This window comes from Ahaetulla prasina, chromosome 7 (assembly GCF_028640845.1).
Source record: "Ahaetulla prasina isolate Xishuangbanna chromosome 7, ASM2864084v1, whole genome shotgun sequence".
Classification (NCBI taxonomy): Eukaryota; Metazoa; Chordata; class Lepidosauria; order Squamata; family Colubridae; genus Ahaetulla; species Ahaetulla prasina.
This window is the reverse complement of record NC_080545.1, coordinates 11,487,797-11,504,609: the sequence shown is the minus strand read 5'-3', so window position 1 is coordinate 11,504,609 and position 16,813 is coordinate 11,487,797. Positions and strand designations below refer to the sequence as shown.

Below are 16,813 nucleotides of genomic sequence, written 5' to 3'. Positions count from 1 at the left end.
TATCTAATTTCCCTTTTATCTCTCTTTTTTGTTTTTCTGTAATGTTTTTCACCAATATTTTCATTTTTTCTTTGTTTATTTTTAAGCCAGACACTCTTCCATAACTCTGTATTTGTTCTAATAGTTTGGGGCCCATTGTTTGAGGTTCTTCCAAGATGAATACTAAGTCGTCGGCAAAAGCTTGCAATTTGTACTCTTCTTTTTAAAATTTCATCCCTTTTATCTCTTCATTTCATCTAATATTTCTATTTAGAACTTCTAAAGTCAAAATGAATAACAATGGGGATAAATGGCGTCCTTGTCTTGTACCCTTCATGATATTAACATTTTCTGTCATTTCTCTATTCATCATTATCTTAGCTGATTGTCTATCACAGATTGTTTTTATAATATTTATAAATCTCTCCCCAGAATCCATTATTTGCAGTTGTTCCATCATAAATTGCCAATTCACATTATCAAAGGCTTTTTGAGCATCTAAAAATATCATCACCATCTTCTTTTTCTGAGTGTATTCCAATGTATTTAGAATTATCCTCATATTGTCTCTAATTTGTGTCTTAGATAAGAAACCATTTTGATCCATGTGGATAAATTCATTTAATAGTCTTTTTAATCTGTTTGCCATTATTGAAGCAAAAATCTTATAGTAAGCAAAGCAAAGCTGGCTGAGGAACTCTGGGAGTTGAAGTCCACAAGCCTTAAAGGGGCCAAGATTGGAGACCCCTGTTATAGTCCACATTTAATAACAAAATCGGTCTGTACTTTTTTATCAGTTGTAAGGCTACATCTTCTTTAGGTATGAGTGTTACATAGCCCGCCGTGGCATTTTTGCCTTCATTAAAAGTTCATTAGATAATTCCAGCATTTACTGGAATTACTCATCACTTCTTGTAAAGTTTTGTATAGTTCCGCTGGTAGGCCATCCGGTCCTGGTGTTTTCCATTTTTTTTTTTGTCTTTTAATTGCTTCTCTTAATTCTATCATTGTTATTTTTTCTTCTAACATTTCCTTGTATTGTTCAGTTATTTTAGGTAAATCTGATTTTTCTAAATATTTTGTTATTTCTTCCTCCAAAATTTCTTCTTGGTAATAAAGTTTTTCATCCTATTTTTGGATTATTATCTTGTTTTCTTCATTGCTGTAGTGTAATTTCCCCTTTTCATCTGGTAAATGTTTTATTATTTTCTTCTCCTTCTCTTTCTTTATTTTATATGCTAACCATCTTCCTGGTTTGTTTGCATTTTCAAAAAAGTTCTGTTTGGTGGCATCCACAACGTCTGGAGGCAGGTTGTTCCACTGATGAATTGTTCTAACTGTCAGGAAATTTCTCCTTAGTTCTAAGTTGCTTCACTCCTTGATTAGCTTCCACCCATTGCTTCTTGTCCTGCCCTCAGGTGCTTTGGAGAATAGCTTGACTCCCTCTTCTTTGTGGCAACCCCTGAGATATTGGAACACTGCTATCATGTCTCCCCTGGTCCTTCTTTTCATTAAACTAGACATCCCCAGTTCCTGCAACTGTTCTTCCTAAGACATTTACTCCTATAAGGTCAATAATTATAACTTTAGATAAGAGTGGCACTTTTTTTTTTCCTGCAAGAAAACAATTAACCCCGTGGGTGAGTTCTAACAATTCATTGTTGCAGAATAGATTACCCAGGACGTAAAACTTGAGAATCCCAAGCAGACTGTTTTAGCATCGCTCAAATTTCAACAACCAACTCAGAGATGGTACTTAGCCGGTTCAGATCGGTTTGCCCAAACAGGTAGCAGAACTTGTGGGTGGGCCCACCTGCTCTCTATGCCATCCTATTTAGGCATGTTTTTGAGGCCGGGCATATGCATGGAAGGCACGCACGCCAGTAAAGCACATGCGTGGAAGATCGGATGCATGCATGAACCATGCGCTCGTCCACATTCACCAATAAGTGAATATTACCCCTGAACCAGCTGCTTTTCCTGAAGCAGATTATGCTTAACTATTTTTTTTATAATTATTTTGTCACAACAGTATATACAATCATCAACATAAACAATAACCCATCATGAGAGACAAAGTATATATAAGTAAAAGTATAAGTAAAAGTATGCATATAATACTATAATGAAGAGAACAATAGGACAGGAACGGTAGGCACTTTTGTGCTCTTATGCACGCCCCTTATAGTCCTCTTAGGAATGGGGTGAGGTCAATAGTAGACAGTTTTTGGTTGAAGATTTTGGGGTTTTGAGTAGAGACTATAGAGTCAGGTAGTGAGTTCCAAGCGTTAACAACTCTGTTACAAAAGTCATATTTTCTGCAATCAAGTTTGAAGCGGTTGACATTAAGTTTGAATCTATTGTTTGCTCTTGTATTGTTGCGATTGAAGCTGAAGTAGTCTTTTACAGGAAGGATATTACAATAGATGATTCTGTGTGTTAAACACAGATCATGTCGGAGTCGGCGGAGTTCTAAGTTTTCTAAACCCAGGATTTCAAGCCTGGTGGTATAAGGTATTTTGTTGTTTTCGGAGGAGCGAAGAACTCTTCTAGTAAAATATTTCTGGATGCGTTCGATAGTATTAATGTCAGAGATGTGGTATGGATTCCAGACGGATGAGCTGTATTCAAGAATAGGTCTGGCAAATGTTTTGTAATGCTTTGGTTAGTGGTGTAGAGTTTTTGGAAAAGAAGCTACGTAAAATTAAGTTTACAACTCTTAGAGCTTTTTTTGCTATGTAATTGCAGTGGGCTTTGGCATTTAGGTCATTTGATATGAAAACTCCAAGCATGCAGGTTTCTCTCTCTTTAAAGAAAATTAAATAATAGTGAAATTCTACACTACTGCTTTCCCCCCCATCTCTCCTCTTCTTATATTTTCTTTCCACAAAATTATGAGTAAAAGATTCTTACGAATGATGGCAAATATAAAAGATTCTTGTTGACATCATTTCCTGCTCTAGCCAATGCAATTCGCTCTTGAAGGTCCCTTTGTTTTCTTGTGTGATCACGTCCCCCCCCCCCGATCTCAAAAGACGATGATCCATGCTAATTGTTACTACATTAAAATAGAATGTTTAGTTAATATTTTTTTAAAAACTTTGATCGGGGATTTACGAGGACTCCTTTTTAAAAGCAAGGAAGGATTTCTTCAGATTCAAGTCAGCCATCCAACCCAAGAACAAGTGACAGAATTAGAAACAAATTGGCCAGGATCTGTACTGCATTTGGTCCATTTTTTCAGAGCTAAATAAATAATTTGAACTTTAGGAAGAAGCGAGAGCAAATCGTAGAGGGGCACCAAAACCTTTGCGGTGCATGATTTTCTCATTTTAAGTTGTGTGATCATTTCCCCCAAATAGACTGTTTGCAATTTATACTGGGTTTATACTGGCTGTCAGGAGTAAACCTTGTGCTCTCTTCTTGACAGAAGTCAAACCCAGATCCAGGGAAAAAAAAAACCTATCCAGGTAGTCCTCAACTTATGACCATTCATTCAGCAACTGTTCAAAGTTACAATGGTACCCGAAAAAAGTGACTTAAGACTGATTTTCGCACTTGTGACTGTTACAGCATCCCTAGAGTCACATGATCAAAATTGGGGCTTTGGCAACTGGCCTGTATTTATGATAGTTGCAGTGTCCTGGGGTCACCTCAGGGGTGAAATGCTACTGGCTCAGACTGGTTTGCCCGAACTGGTAGTAAAAAAAATGCTACCAGTTTGGACGAACAAGTATTTCCAATGATCAGCTGTGCCGCACGAAATCCTGCTTTCTAGCAAATGTAAATCGTGCAGCACAAGTATCCCCCCCCGCTGTTCTGCTTACCTTAGAAAAGGCTTCTTAAGCCTACTTTTTCAGCGCTGCGCGGTAGTGCCTGTAGTGCGCAGGTACGCAAAGTATGCGTTTGGCGCGCACTGCACATGCACAGCGAACCGGTAGCAGACTTCGGAGTCTTTCACCACTGGGTCAGCTGATTCCCATTGGTGACCTTCCCAGCTAGCTTCCCACCAGCAATTGGGAAATCTGAATTTGCTAAACCACGGAACTGCGTTGATTCACTTAACCGCCAGCAGCTGAAAAGGTCATAAAATCCGGCATTTGTAACTTAACTGCCTTGCTTAGCAACAGAAAGTCTGGTCCCAATTGTAGTCATAAGTCATGGACTCCCTGTGCAATGCTACAGAAAAGAAGAGCGGGAGGGTGGGGAGATCCCCAAATATGGCAACAGGATGCTTTCAATGAGCAGATGGAAGGAGCTTCATTGTGGCAGCAATATCAATAGACTTATATACCACTTCACAGTGCTTTACAGCCCTCTCTAAGCAGTTTACAGAGTCAGCATATTGTCCCCCAATAATCTGGGTCCTCATTTTATTGACCTCGGAAGGATGAAAATCTGATTCAGTCTAGAGCCGGTCAGGATTGAATTCTTGGCAATTAGCAGAATCAACCTGCAATATTAAATTCTAACCACTGCAGCACCAGGAAGGCGAATGAAAAATAGAGGGAGGGAGGGAGGGAGGGAGGGAGGGAGGGAGGGAGGGAGGAAGGAAGGAAGGAAGGAAGGAAGGAAGGAAGGAAGGAAGGAAGGGCACTTAGACTTATATACCACTTTACGGCCTTCTCTAAGTGGTTTTACAGAGACAGCATATCGCCCCCCAACAATCTTGGTCCTCATTTTACCAATCTCTGTTTTTTTGAATTTATTATTTTTTTTAATTGGCCAAGTGTGATTGGACACACAAGGAATTTGTCTTGGTGCATTCTTTGAAGACGTTTCGCTTCTCATCCAAGAAACTTCTTCAGCTCTGACTGGATGGTGTGGGGAAATGGAGGGATTTATACTCCTTGCAGACAGCCGAGGACAAGATTCAGCAGTCCATCTGCATTTAACAGACAAAGGCCCCTCTTTTGAAGACAGCAAAGTCCACATTTTGGACAGAGAGGACCACTGGTTTGAAAGAGGGGTCAAAGAGGCCATCTATGTCCAAATTGAACAGCCATCTCTCAACAGAGGGGGAGGGATACGACATCATCTATCTCCAATCTACAACACAGTCCTTTCAACAGCTCCAAGAAGGCTCCACACCCATTTGCACCAGTCACATGATCTTGAGGACACAAATAAAGCTCCAGGTGGCCTCAATGAGTCTCTAAAAAAATGCAAATAATAATAATAATAACAACAGAGTTGGAAGGGACCTTGGAGGCCTTCTAATCCAACCCCCTGCCCAGGCAGGAAACCCTACACCATCTCAGACAGATGGCGATCCAACATTTTCTTAAAAATTTCCAGTGTTGGAGCATTCACAACTTCTGCAGGCAAGTTGTTCCATTGATTAATTGTTCTAACTATCAGGAAATTTCTCCTTAGTTCTAAATTGCTTCTTTCCTTGATTAGTTTGACCAGCTGTCTACAAGAATGACCAGCTGTCTGCAAGAAATATGAATTCCTTCCATTCCCCACCATCCAGTCAGAACCGAAGAAGCTTCTCGGATGAGAAACTAAGTGTCTTCAAAGAAAAACCAGAAACTCCAGTTGTCTCTTTAAAAAAAGCATCTTTGGATAATTATGACCTGGATGACTGAGAATCTCCATAGACATCAAGAACTAGCTGTATTTCCCATTCGCCTTCTAATTTTCCCCTGTTTTCTTTTTCAAACGCTTCTGTTCCTTAAACATCGGTGGTTGGTTGCCTTGGAGCATTAAAAAATAACTTAGAACCCACGCACAACAAGAGGTAGTGCCAAATATTTTGGACAATTGGGGGAAGTGAGTCGCTCCCAATGAACACAGTAGACGTTTTATGATAAACCTTGCATAATCTGGGTTTCCTGCTACATTCCTAAACAATGGCATCTTTTCCCTCTGTGCCCTTCTAAACGTTAAATAGTCAACCACCATTTTCAACAAACGCATCGAAACATACATTTAAAAAAACATGATAAGAAATACCATCAATCCCAGAAATCCTTTATTTTGCCCAGTGACATCGTTATTTAATATGCCCCGTCTCTCTTTTCTCATAGTTAGTAACTGTAATATAGTTAGTAAAAGTGGTGGGTTGCTCCCGATTCGGTCCGGTTCTTGCGAAACGGTAGTAATGGCGGCAAGAGGCTCCGCCCACCCGCCCAGATGTCATCATGAATGATCTGTGCATACACAGAAACTTCTGTGCACGCTCCCATTGCAAACCGATAGCAGATGTAAGTAGAATCCATCCCTGGTTAGTACTTATAGGTAAAGGTAAAAATTCCCCTCGCACATACGTGCTAGTCGTTGCCGACTCTAGGGGGCGGTGCTCATCTCCGTTTCAAAGCCGAAGAGCCAGCACTGTCCAAAGACGTCTCCGTGGTCATGTGGCCGGTATGACTCAATGCCAAAGGCGCACGGAACGCTGTTACCTTCCCACCAAAGGTGGTCCCTATTTTTTCTACTTGCATTTTTAGGTGCTTTCGAAACTGCTAGGTTGGCAGAAGCTGGGAAAAGTAACGGGAGCTCACCTCGTTACACGGCAACACTAGGCATTTGAACCACTGAGCTGCTGACCTTTTGATCAACAAGCTCAACATCCTAGCCCCTGAGCCACCGTGTCCCCACTAGTACTTATATAAAAATATTAAATATCTCAAGAGTGTCAAACTCAAGGCCTGGGGGCCGGATCCAGCTTGCAGGGTGCTTAGATGGGGCTATGGGGCCACCCTGGAAACAGCAAAGGATCGGCCTGCGGTGCCTCTGCCAGTGAAAATGGAGCTCAGGAGGGTCGTGGGGGGACCCTCCCGAGCTCTGTTTTCACTGGCATAGGGTTGGAGGATGCCGTTGCAGCAAAAAAATGGAGCTCTGGATCCCATTTTCACTGACAGAGTGCTCTGGTCACCACAGGCACCCCTCACACAAGTGATGTCAAGCTGGCCATGCCATGCTGGCCATACCCACATGGCAGGGGTGAAATCCATCAGGTTCTAGAGAACCGGTAGCAGAAATTTTGAGCAGTTCAGAGAACCAGTAGCAGAAATTTTGAGTAGTTCGGAGAACCGGCAAATACTACTTCCTGGCCGGCCCCAGAGTGGGGAGGGAATGGGGATTTTGCAGTATCCTTCCACCAGGAGTGTGGAGGAATGGGGATTTTGCAGTATCCTTCCCTTGGAATGGGGTGGCAATGGAGATTTTGCAGAATCCTTCCCCTTCCACGCCCACCAAGCCACACCACACCACACCATGCCCACCAAGCCACGCCCACAGAACCAGTAGTAAAAAAAAAATTGGATTTCGACACTCCACATGGTCCCCCAAGGTCAAACACAACCCCGATGCAGTCCTCAATGAAATCAAGTTTGACACCGCTGAACTATCTTGTAGAAATCCATTTTTGAAAGTCTTTCAATTTGGCTGGGTTGCCTGTGGCCCATACTTAGGTACTTTTGCCAGCTTGGAAGTCAATCTGTCCAAGCTGAGTACATTTTGCTTCCAGGAAAAATAATACATAAGCCCAAAGGAATGGACCAAATAGTGCAGTCCTTTGCATGTTTACTCAGTAGCGATCCCCATTGAGTTCAGTGATAATTACGTATAGGATCGCATCTTGGATCTGTCTTTGGAAGGGTGAAAGCCCAGAGTCATGGAACTAGACGCAAGCCATTGAAGTCTTGAAAAACAGGTTGCTTCACTTGAGGATAGAGAATGCTTCCTAAAATTTCTCCCTATGCTGATGTTCACACTGTTGGGAAGTGCCCAGCCTGGGAAAGGAGGAGGGATCAAGTGTGGAACTAGCCTGGAGTCACTGTGCCACCACAAAAGGGCGAGGACCGACTCCACTAAGTTTCTTGGAGCCTTATCTAATTGTTCCCAATTAGACTGGGAAGATTCCTTTGTTATAGGCAGAACATAATAAAATAGTTAGCTTGGACTCTGCACATGTGGGTCTGGTTGTCTGCTCTGACACACACACCTCAAACCTAAATTAAGTCAGTCAGCGAAACTGAAAGAGAACTGTATAGTAGAGGGGGAAAAAATCAGAAGCTTAATTTCAATAAAATGCCTTATTTGGAAAAGGTGTTGCCAGACTCCGCCTAACTGACTGAACCGATTAGAGAGGTCCTTGAATAGCCAGCACCATAATGTACAGGAAGTCCTTGACTTATGACTAGGGTTGGACTTCAAAAATTTTAGCAATAGTGTTAAGTTCGGGAAGTAACGAGGCTGGAGACCAGGGTAGTGACAACAGCTCTTTAATATATGGTGAACCCAGCGACCAGGCTGGGGAAAAACCTCTCCTTATATACAGTCTAAACGTGCTTGTTTCCCGCCCAAAATATTTAAAGATACATTACACTCCTTCCCTCCCAGAAAACACTTTACCCCTATTTACATTATATTTACATATTATTTTTCAACGTAATCACGTAAATAGACTGGGCGTCTCCTGACTCTTTCGGACCTGCGCAGTTCATTCCCTGGGAGTGGGTTGAGCTGACCGGAGGGGCTGTTTGCTCCTCTCAGCTCCTCCTCTAGGCCATCCGGCCCTGGATTATTTGCAGAGTCGTCCCTGCTGTTTTCTAATGGAACCTGTTGGCGTCGCTGGACCTCCGGGAACTCAGATAAGTCCTGCGATTTTCCCGGGTTTGAGTCAGCTGTGGATTCAAACATTGTATAGTCAGGGCCTGTTTCGTCTAATTCGGATTGTTCGGCTATGCGTTTTCGTATTTGGTCTATGTGGCGCCTCCATACTCGGCCGTCTTTTAACTCCACCAAGTATGATTTTGGACCTGTTATGTTTAGGATTTGTCCTGCTACCCAGATTGGGCCTTCACCATAGTTGTGTGCCCACACTTGGTCGCCTATTTCCATCCCTCTTGTTTTTTCAAGTCCCCCCTTGTAACCCTCCGGTGTATAGTTTGGATTTAAACGGTCTAGGGGGCACCTGAGCTTTCGGCCCATTAATAATTCTGCTGGGCTTCTGCCGGTTGTGACACAGGGGGTTCTATGTTGGACGGCCAGGAAAACATCGATTTTTGTTTGCCAGTCGCCTGGCTTGAGTCTGGACAATGCCTCTTTGCGCTCGGACGGAACGCTCTGCAAGGCCATTCGTCGCAGGGTGGAAAGGCGCCGAGAGGGCATGTCGGATGCCCTCTTCTGCCAAGTATTCCTCAAACTGGGTTGCCGTGAATTGCGGGCCGGTATCGGGAACTAGGGTGTCGGGCAACCCATGGGTTACAAATAGGTGCCGTGGGACTGAGATCACGGCCTCGGCTGTCATGGATCTCATGAGAATGATTTCCAGCCATTTGGAGTAGGCATCGACTACTACCAGGAAGGTTTGGCCGTGGAAGGGGCCGGCAAAATCAATGTGGATTCTCGACCAGGGCCCTTGGGGTCTCTCCCATTCCCGAACTGGGGCCGTTGGGGTAGCGGTCTGGACTCTTGGCAGGCCTGGCATTTCCCTACCCTTTCAGCAATTTCCGAGTCCATTAAAGGCCACCACACATAGCTTCTCGCTAGACCCTTCATCCTTACGATCCCTGGGTGACCCTCGTGGAGGAGATCCAACACCCTTTTCCTCAATTTCTCTGGGATCACCACTGATCCCCCATAGCAGGCACCCCTTGAGCCGACAGTTCCCCACGTTTTTTACAAACTCTTTAAAACGCTCGCCCGGCGCAGCGGCCACCCTCTTGTACCCAACCAAGTACAGTTCTCAAAATAATGTCCGGTATGACGCCCGAGCCACCTCCTTAGATGTGACTGGGCCAGAGTCCAGAGAGTCAATTAACAGTATGGGCGTCCCGGAGTGGGGTCTCGATCGCCCCTGGTAGTGGGCATCTGCTTAATCGTCCGCATGCCCCAACTCTTTTCCTGGTCGATGCTGCAGTTTGTAGGAGTAGGCGGCCAAAAGATAGTCCATCGGGTCAATCGGGCGAAAGTGCCACAGGCGTTGGTGATCGCCAGCCAGTAACCCTAACAGTGGTCTATGGTCTGTAACAATTTCAAAGTCTCTACCAAAACGTATTCGTGAAACTTTTTACCCTGACACTATAGCTAGAGCTTCCTTATCCAACTGACTATAGTTCCTCTCTGTCGAGGACATCGTTCTGGAGTAGAAGGCTATTGGGGCTTCTGTGCCATTTGGAAGCCTGTGGCTGAGCACAGCCCCACCCGTAAGGGGAAGCATCGCAAACTAATACCAATGGCATTTTGCTATGATACTGAATCAGTAAGCTATCGCTCGAGAGTAGGTTTTTTACTGCTTCGAAAGCCCTAGCTTCCGACTTTCCCCAAGACCAAGCAGTATTCTTTCCCAGTAACTTATGTAGCGGCTCGGCAACGGTTGCCTTATTTTTCAAAAAGACCGCGTAAAAGTTCACTAGACCCAGGAATGCCTGTAGCTCTGTTTTGTTTTTGGGCGCTGGAGCCTTTCTTATTGCCTTGACCTTGCTCTCAGTGGGGTGGATTCCCTCCTTGTCTATTCTGTAGCCCAAGAACTCTACAGATTCTACCCCTATTTGGCATTTGTTCACTTTAACCTTTAGACCGGCTGACCGGAAAATGCCCAGAACTTTTCTTAAACGTTCCCACAATTCTTCTAAATTTTCGGCTGACACCAATACAGCATCAAAATAGGGGACTACCCCCGGGAGCCCCTGTAGAAGTCGCTCCATTAAATTTTGAAATAGGCCAGGTGCCACACTCACCCCAAACTGTAACCGGGTACACCTGAAAGCACCTCTGTGAGTCACAATTGTCTGGGCTTCGGCTGTGTCGGCGTCTACGGGCAGTTGTTGATAGGCTTGGGCCAAATCTAATTTGGCAAAAACGTGCCCTTGCCCCAGCGAGTGCAGCAGGTGTTGCACCACGGGGACCGGGTAAGCGCTTTTTTGCAAGGCTTTGTTTAACGTTGCCTTGTAGTCAGCGCAGATTCTAACTGACCCATCTGGTTTCACTGGGGTGACGATTGGCGTCTCCCACTTTGCATGATCGACTGGCACCAGTATCCCCTGACTGATGAGCTTGTCTATCTCCCTGTCAATCTTGGGTTTAAGGGCAAAAGGGACCCTCCTTGCTTTTAACCGTATGGGGGCTACCTGGGGGTCTAAATTGAAGGAAATAGGGGTCCCCTTGTACTTGCCCAGGCAGTCCTTGAACACATCTTCGAATTCGTTCATGAGTGTGTCTTTTAGGTTAAAGTCACTTCTGTAGATGCCAGTCACTCCCATGCCCAATGCACGGAACCAGTCTAGTCCCAACAAACTTGGCAGGGTCCCTTCGACTATCGTGATGGGCAGGGTCTTCTTGTGTGGTCCGTACTCGACGCGGACGGAGGTGGTCCCTCGAACAGGGATGCGATTCCCTTGGTAGTCGTGAACTCTTAGCCGCTGTGTTTGCAGTTTGCGTTTGGCGATTTTCGGCAAAGCTTTCGCAAAAGTGTCCCAGGACATGATTGTGATCGCTGACCCTGTGTCCACTTCTAGTCGGCACGGCACTCCTTCGATTTTCGGTTTGGTGAAGATTTTCTTCTCGACGCGGGTTGCTGCACGGCCTATTATCACGGTCGTTCGATTTGAATTCGCGCCCTTTTTGTTTTGACCAATCGCGGGTCGCCTTGCCGATCCTGCGCTCTGATTGGTTGGTTTGAATTTTCGGCGGGAAGGTTGGGGTGCTCGACAGACTTGAGCCAGGTGCCCCTTCTTCTCGCACCGCCGACATGTAGCGTCCTTGAACTTGCATCGTTGACGCTGGTGTTGCCCTCCACAACTTCCGCATTCATCGGTCTTCTTTGCCCCTTCTCTCGGTGAGGCAAACTCCTTCCTCATCCTCGCCGTCTGATTCGGTCTGGATTTCTTCGTTGTGGACGGGGTTGATTTCGCTCGCCGTTGGCGTGAGTGGCTTTGTAGGGTTTCCGCCGCTTGGGTGGACATCTCATGAGCTCTGGCTTCGTCCAGAGCGTTTGCCAGCGTTAGATTGCTTTTGATAGCAGCCGCCTCCGCAAACGAATGTCTCTGACCCCACGGATGAGTTGCTCTAACAGCTCCTCATCCAAGTCTCGGTACCCACAGTCCTTGGAGGCTTTTCTCAGGGCGGCCATGTAATCGCTGATGGATTCGCCCTCTTGCTGTCTGCGCTCTCCAAATTCAAAACGCCGTACATATTTGGACGGTGTTGGCGTGAAATGGTTCTTCAATAGATTTTGCAGAGTTTGCCACGATACCGATTGTACCGGCGTTGGCTCTGCCAGGGCTTCCGCGATGTCGATGACCTCGGGACCGCAGTGGCTCAGGAAATACGCCCTTTTGCGGTTGTCTGGAACTCCTTGCAGTTCGTTTGCCTCGAGGAAGCTCTCGAAACGGGTCATGTACGTTCCCCATTTCTCCCTGGATGGGTCAAACGGTGCGGGCGGAGTGTAGCTGGCCATCGCTGCGTTTCTGCCCTGAATTTGCTGGGTTCGGTTCTTTCGCGCGTTCAGCTCGTTCCTGGTGCTCTTAGCCTCGAGATCCCACCTTCGTCGCCAGTGTTAAGTTCGGGAAGTAACGAGGCTGGAGACCAGGGTAGTGACAACAGCTCTTTAATATATGGTGAACCCAGCAACCAGGCTGGGGAAAAACCTCTCCTTATATACAGTCTAACCGGCGGCTTCAACCAATCAGCAACGTGCTTGTTTCCCGCCAAAATATTTAAAGATACATTACAAATAGGTTCTCTGCCTGGTTGCTAGGTGGGCATGACCATGGTAGGCGTGGCTTAGTCTGCCTCCTGCACCACGGTGGGGGCGGTGTTTTTGCCCTCCCCGGGCTCCGGAGGCTTTTTTTGAGCCTCTGGGAGGGCAAAAACGACCTCCCAAGGCTCCAGAGGCCCTCTGGAGGCCAGAAACGGAAAAATAGGCCCATTTCCGGCCTTCCCAAACTTCCAGTAGGCCCATTTTTCACCCACTTTGAGCCTCCGTGCCTGCCCTGCACTTACCTGCATCCAAAATGGGCTGCGTGGGGACTCCTGGGAGGGAAGGGCTTTTTTTTATTGTGTTTACCCCAAAGGAATATGACCCTGAATTTAAGATACTCCACCTGCCTCCACGGCATAAGCAAACAGGAAAAACCTGTGTTTCTACTATCATAATTGCAGTAACTGGAGAGTTTTAGGAGTAAACCATGAGGTGGTAATGTGCAGTTTCGGTTTTCAAACAATGCAATAATATTGCTTGTCGGGTCCAAACAATAGAAGAGGAGAATGATTCGGGAGGAACACTAGGGAAGGTTGTCGAATGCACAACCAAGTGTGGGAAGACTCCTTTGGGGTGTTGTTTGTGCTTCACAATGCTCCTCTCCAGGTGGTGTTCAGCTGGTTTGGACCGGTTCAAGCAAACCGGTAGAGGAAATTGCGGGTGGGCCCACCACCAAGGGTCTCTAACCTTGGCAACTTTAAGTCTGGCGGACTTCAACTCCCAGAATTCCCCAGCCAGCTTTGCTGGCTGGGGGATTCTGGGAGTTGAAGTCCGCCAGGCTTAAAGTTGCCAAGGTTGGAGACCTCTGCTCTATGCTGTCCAATTTAGGCACGTTTTTGAGTCTGGGCAAATATGCAGAAGCCGTGTGCACGAGCAAAACGCATGTTCAGAAGGCCAGGCGCATGTATGAAAGCCGGGCGCATGTATGGAGGCGGCGCATGTACTCACATTTTCGGTGCTGGGTGAACCAGTAGGTAAATTATATGAATCCCACCTCTGCTTCTGTCTGTCTCTCCCCTCTCACCAAAACAATCACCGTTTTAGGTAGCTGTAGAAAATTCACTTTTTCTTCCAGGCTTCCCCAGGATCAATGTGAAAGGAATGTTTTTCCTTTTCCTTTTCTTTTTTTTTCAAACCTCAAAATTAATCATTACTGTATTTAATGAATGTCCTTTTATTAAGGAATATGCATCTGTTTTATTGGGAGCCTCTTAAGAGATGTTTTGATATAAGAGGCAGTCTATAAGTAAGTCCTTGACTTACAACAGTTCATTTAGTGACGGTTCAAAGTGCACAACGGCACTGAAAACAAGTGACTTAGGACCATTTTTCGCACTTACGACCGTGTCAGCATTTCCAGGGTCACGTGATCAAAATTCGGATGCTTGGCAACTGACTCATACTTACGACAGTATCCTGGAGTCACGTGATCCCTTTTTGCGACCTTCTGACAAGCAAAGTCAACGGGAAAGCCCAATTCACTTAACAACCGTGTTACTAACGGAACAATGGCGGGGATTCGCTTAACAACGGTGGCAAGAAAGGTCGTAAAATGGGTCAAAATTCACTTAACAAATGTCTCACTTAGCAACAGAAATTTAGGACTCAGTTGTGGATATAAAACAAGGATTGCCTATATATCAAATAAATTATTAATGCCAGGCATGTTTAGTAGACATTTCCAGTTGTGTACATGATTTTTGTTTGTTTGTTTTTCCACGTGTGTACGCTATTTTTTTGTTTCGTTTTTGTTTCTCAAATGCCTGCAAGACAAATAAGCCATATATTTGTTCTTTTTTCTAGTTATCGTCGGAATACACCGAACAAACATGCGGTCTGTGCGGCAACTACAATGGCAATCAAGGAGATGATTTCCTCACTCCCTCCGGGCTAGTGGAAACCCTTGTGGAAGACTTTGGGAATTCTTGGAAGCTGAAGGGAGACTGTGAAGACTTGCAAAAACAAGACACCAATTCCTGCAACCTGAATCCCCGCTTAGGTAGGTGTGCTCAGTGGCGGGATTCAAATAATTTAACAACTGGTTCTCTGCCCTAATGATGGCTGGGTGGGCGTGGCCATGGTGGGCGTGGCCAGGGGTGTGTGACAGGCAGCACTTGGCCTCCTACAACCCAACCCCCCCCCCGGGAGCAAAAACAGGCCGCTGGGGGACATACCACCCCCCTGTGCCTGGTTTTGGGCCTAGTAGGCCTCACTGAAGCCTCCTGGGTTTGAAAACAGGCCGGGGGGGCGCACCACCCCCCGTGTACCATTTTGGGCCTAGTAAGCCTCCATGCACTTACCTGGGAGCCAAAATGGGGCATGTAGGGACTCCTGGAAGGGGCGGGGCCAGCCAGCAATTTAACTACCGGTTTGCCCGAACCAGCTCGAACCAGCTGAATCCCACTGCTGGGTGTGCTTATGATCAAATCCTTGTGGGCTGTGATTTTTTTTAAAAATAGCAGTGTGTTATTTTAATCCAGCAAAGACTTTTGTGCACGCTAAAGGCAGGCGCAATTCCCTTGGCGAAGTTTTTAGGGACAAGAGTCCACTCCCTTCCATGCATTAAATCAGGGTTCTAGTTTTGCACTGGTTTTTTTTTTAGCTTTTAGTAAAGTTAGGACACAATTAAATGCATAAGGAATAACATCCAATGTCTTGCATTGAAACGAGTTTTATTATCCTCTCGGCCCTTCCTTTTTTTTTTCCCCCCCTGGCTGTGCCCACCTTAGGAATGTTGCTTTGGCAGGCTTACCCAAGGCTACATACACCACAAAAAGATGAAAGGATATTTCTTACCTCTACCCAATGTGCACATTTAAAAATACTTAACAAGAGGTTTCCTGATTCTGTTTCTCTGCCTTCAATTCTCTGCCCCATCGCAGGAAAGGTACATGGGTAAAGAGGGTACCCTGTGCCAGCTGGCTTCCTTTTTGGACAGTTAAGAATACCCAGCATTGAAACATGTAGTACGGGAAACCAAAAGAGATGTCAGCAGGGAATATTGGAGTAAGTCCTTCCCTTAGCAAATGGGCAAGAAGCAGTGGATGGAAACTAATCAACCAAGAACTTAAGGAGAAATTTCCTGACAGTTAGAACAATTAATCAGTGGAATGACTTGCCTCCTGAAACTGTGAATGCTCCAACACTGGAAATTTTTAAGAAGAGGTTGGACAACCATTTGTCTGAAGTGGTTTAGGGCCATGATGGCGAACCCTCTCTGTGGGCACTTGCGCCTTTGCCAACTGCTCTTCTTGTTTATGGCATGCGAATGCGCACTGGCCAATTGGTCTTTGCATGTGTTGAAGTGCCAGAAACTGAAAGATCAGCTGGGCAGTGTGCATGCATGCATTGGAAACCGGAAGACCAGCTGGGCAGTGTTCATGCACACACCAGAAACCGGAAGACCAGCTGGGCAGTGTTCATGCACACACCGGAAACCAAAAGATCAGCTGGGCAGTGTTCATGCACACACCGGAAACCAGAAGACCAGCTGGGCAGTGTTCATGCATGCACCAAAAAACAGAAGATCAGCTGTGCAGTGTGTATGCACGCACCAGAAACCGGAAGACCAGCTGGGCAGCGTGCGTATGTGCATCGGCTAGCTGGTCTTTGGATTTCAGGTGCTCGGGCACGCACACATACACACATTCCAGTTTGGGCACTCGATGCCGAAAAGGTTCACCATCACTGGTATAGGGCTTCCTGCCTGAGCAGGGGTTTGGAGTAGAAGACTTCCAAGATCCCTTCCAACTCTATTATTCCCCTAAGAAGCAACAAAACAGAGAGGCACCTAAATATTAATTACAGAAGATTAGATTTTTTTTGAGGTGATGAATTGTACCAGAAAGCAGGAGTCCTCCCTTTGAGAGAGCTTTGAGCCAGTTACTCTCTCAGCCCAATCCATCTTACTGAACTGTTGTGGGGAAACGATGAGGTTAAGGGTATAACAATGCACCACTTGGCATTGAATAAAATAAAGGTGGGATATAAATCCAATAACAGCTGACAGTTATGACCAATAGTTCATCGAGGCCACCGTATCTAGCAACAGGGAAGATAAAAACTCCAGCCGTATTTTAGGAGAGGATTATAATTCACCCTGTTCTAGGAACCATTGGAAAG

The 16,813-nt window shown here is 45.6% G+C and overlaps 1 protein-coding gene across 4 annotated transcripts in view; it reads left to right on the top strand.

Moving 5' to 3' along the window:
- VWF (von Willebrand factor) overlaps positions 1–16,813 on the top strand; it is a 227,162-nt gene that overhangs the window by 69,241 nt on the left and 141,108 nt on the right. For all 4 annotated transcript variants that reach the window (XR_009155943.1, XR_009155942.1, XM_058189660.1 and 1 more), the window contains exon 14: positions 14,495–14,690. Coding sequence is in view for 2 of the 4 variants with exons in the window: in XM_058189660.1 (XP_058045643.1) it covers positions 14,495–14,690 (196 nt within the window). In the remaining 2 variants the exon portion in view is untranslated. The remainder of the gene's footprint in view (positions 1–14,494; positions 14,691–16,813) is intronic.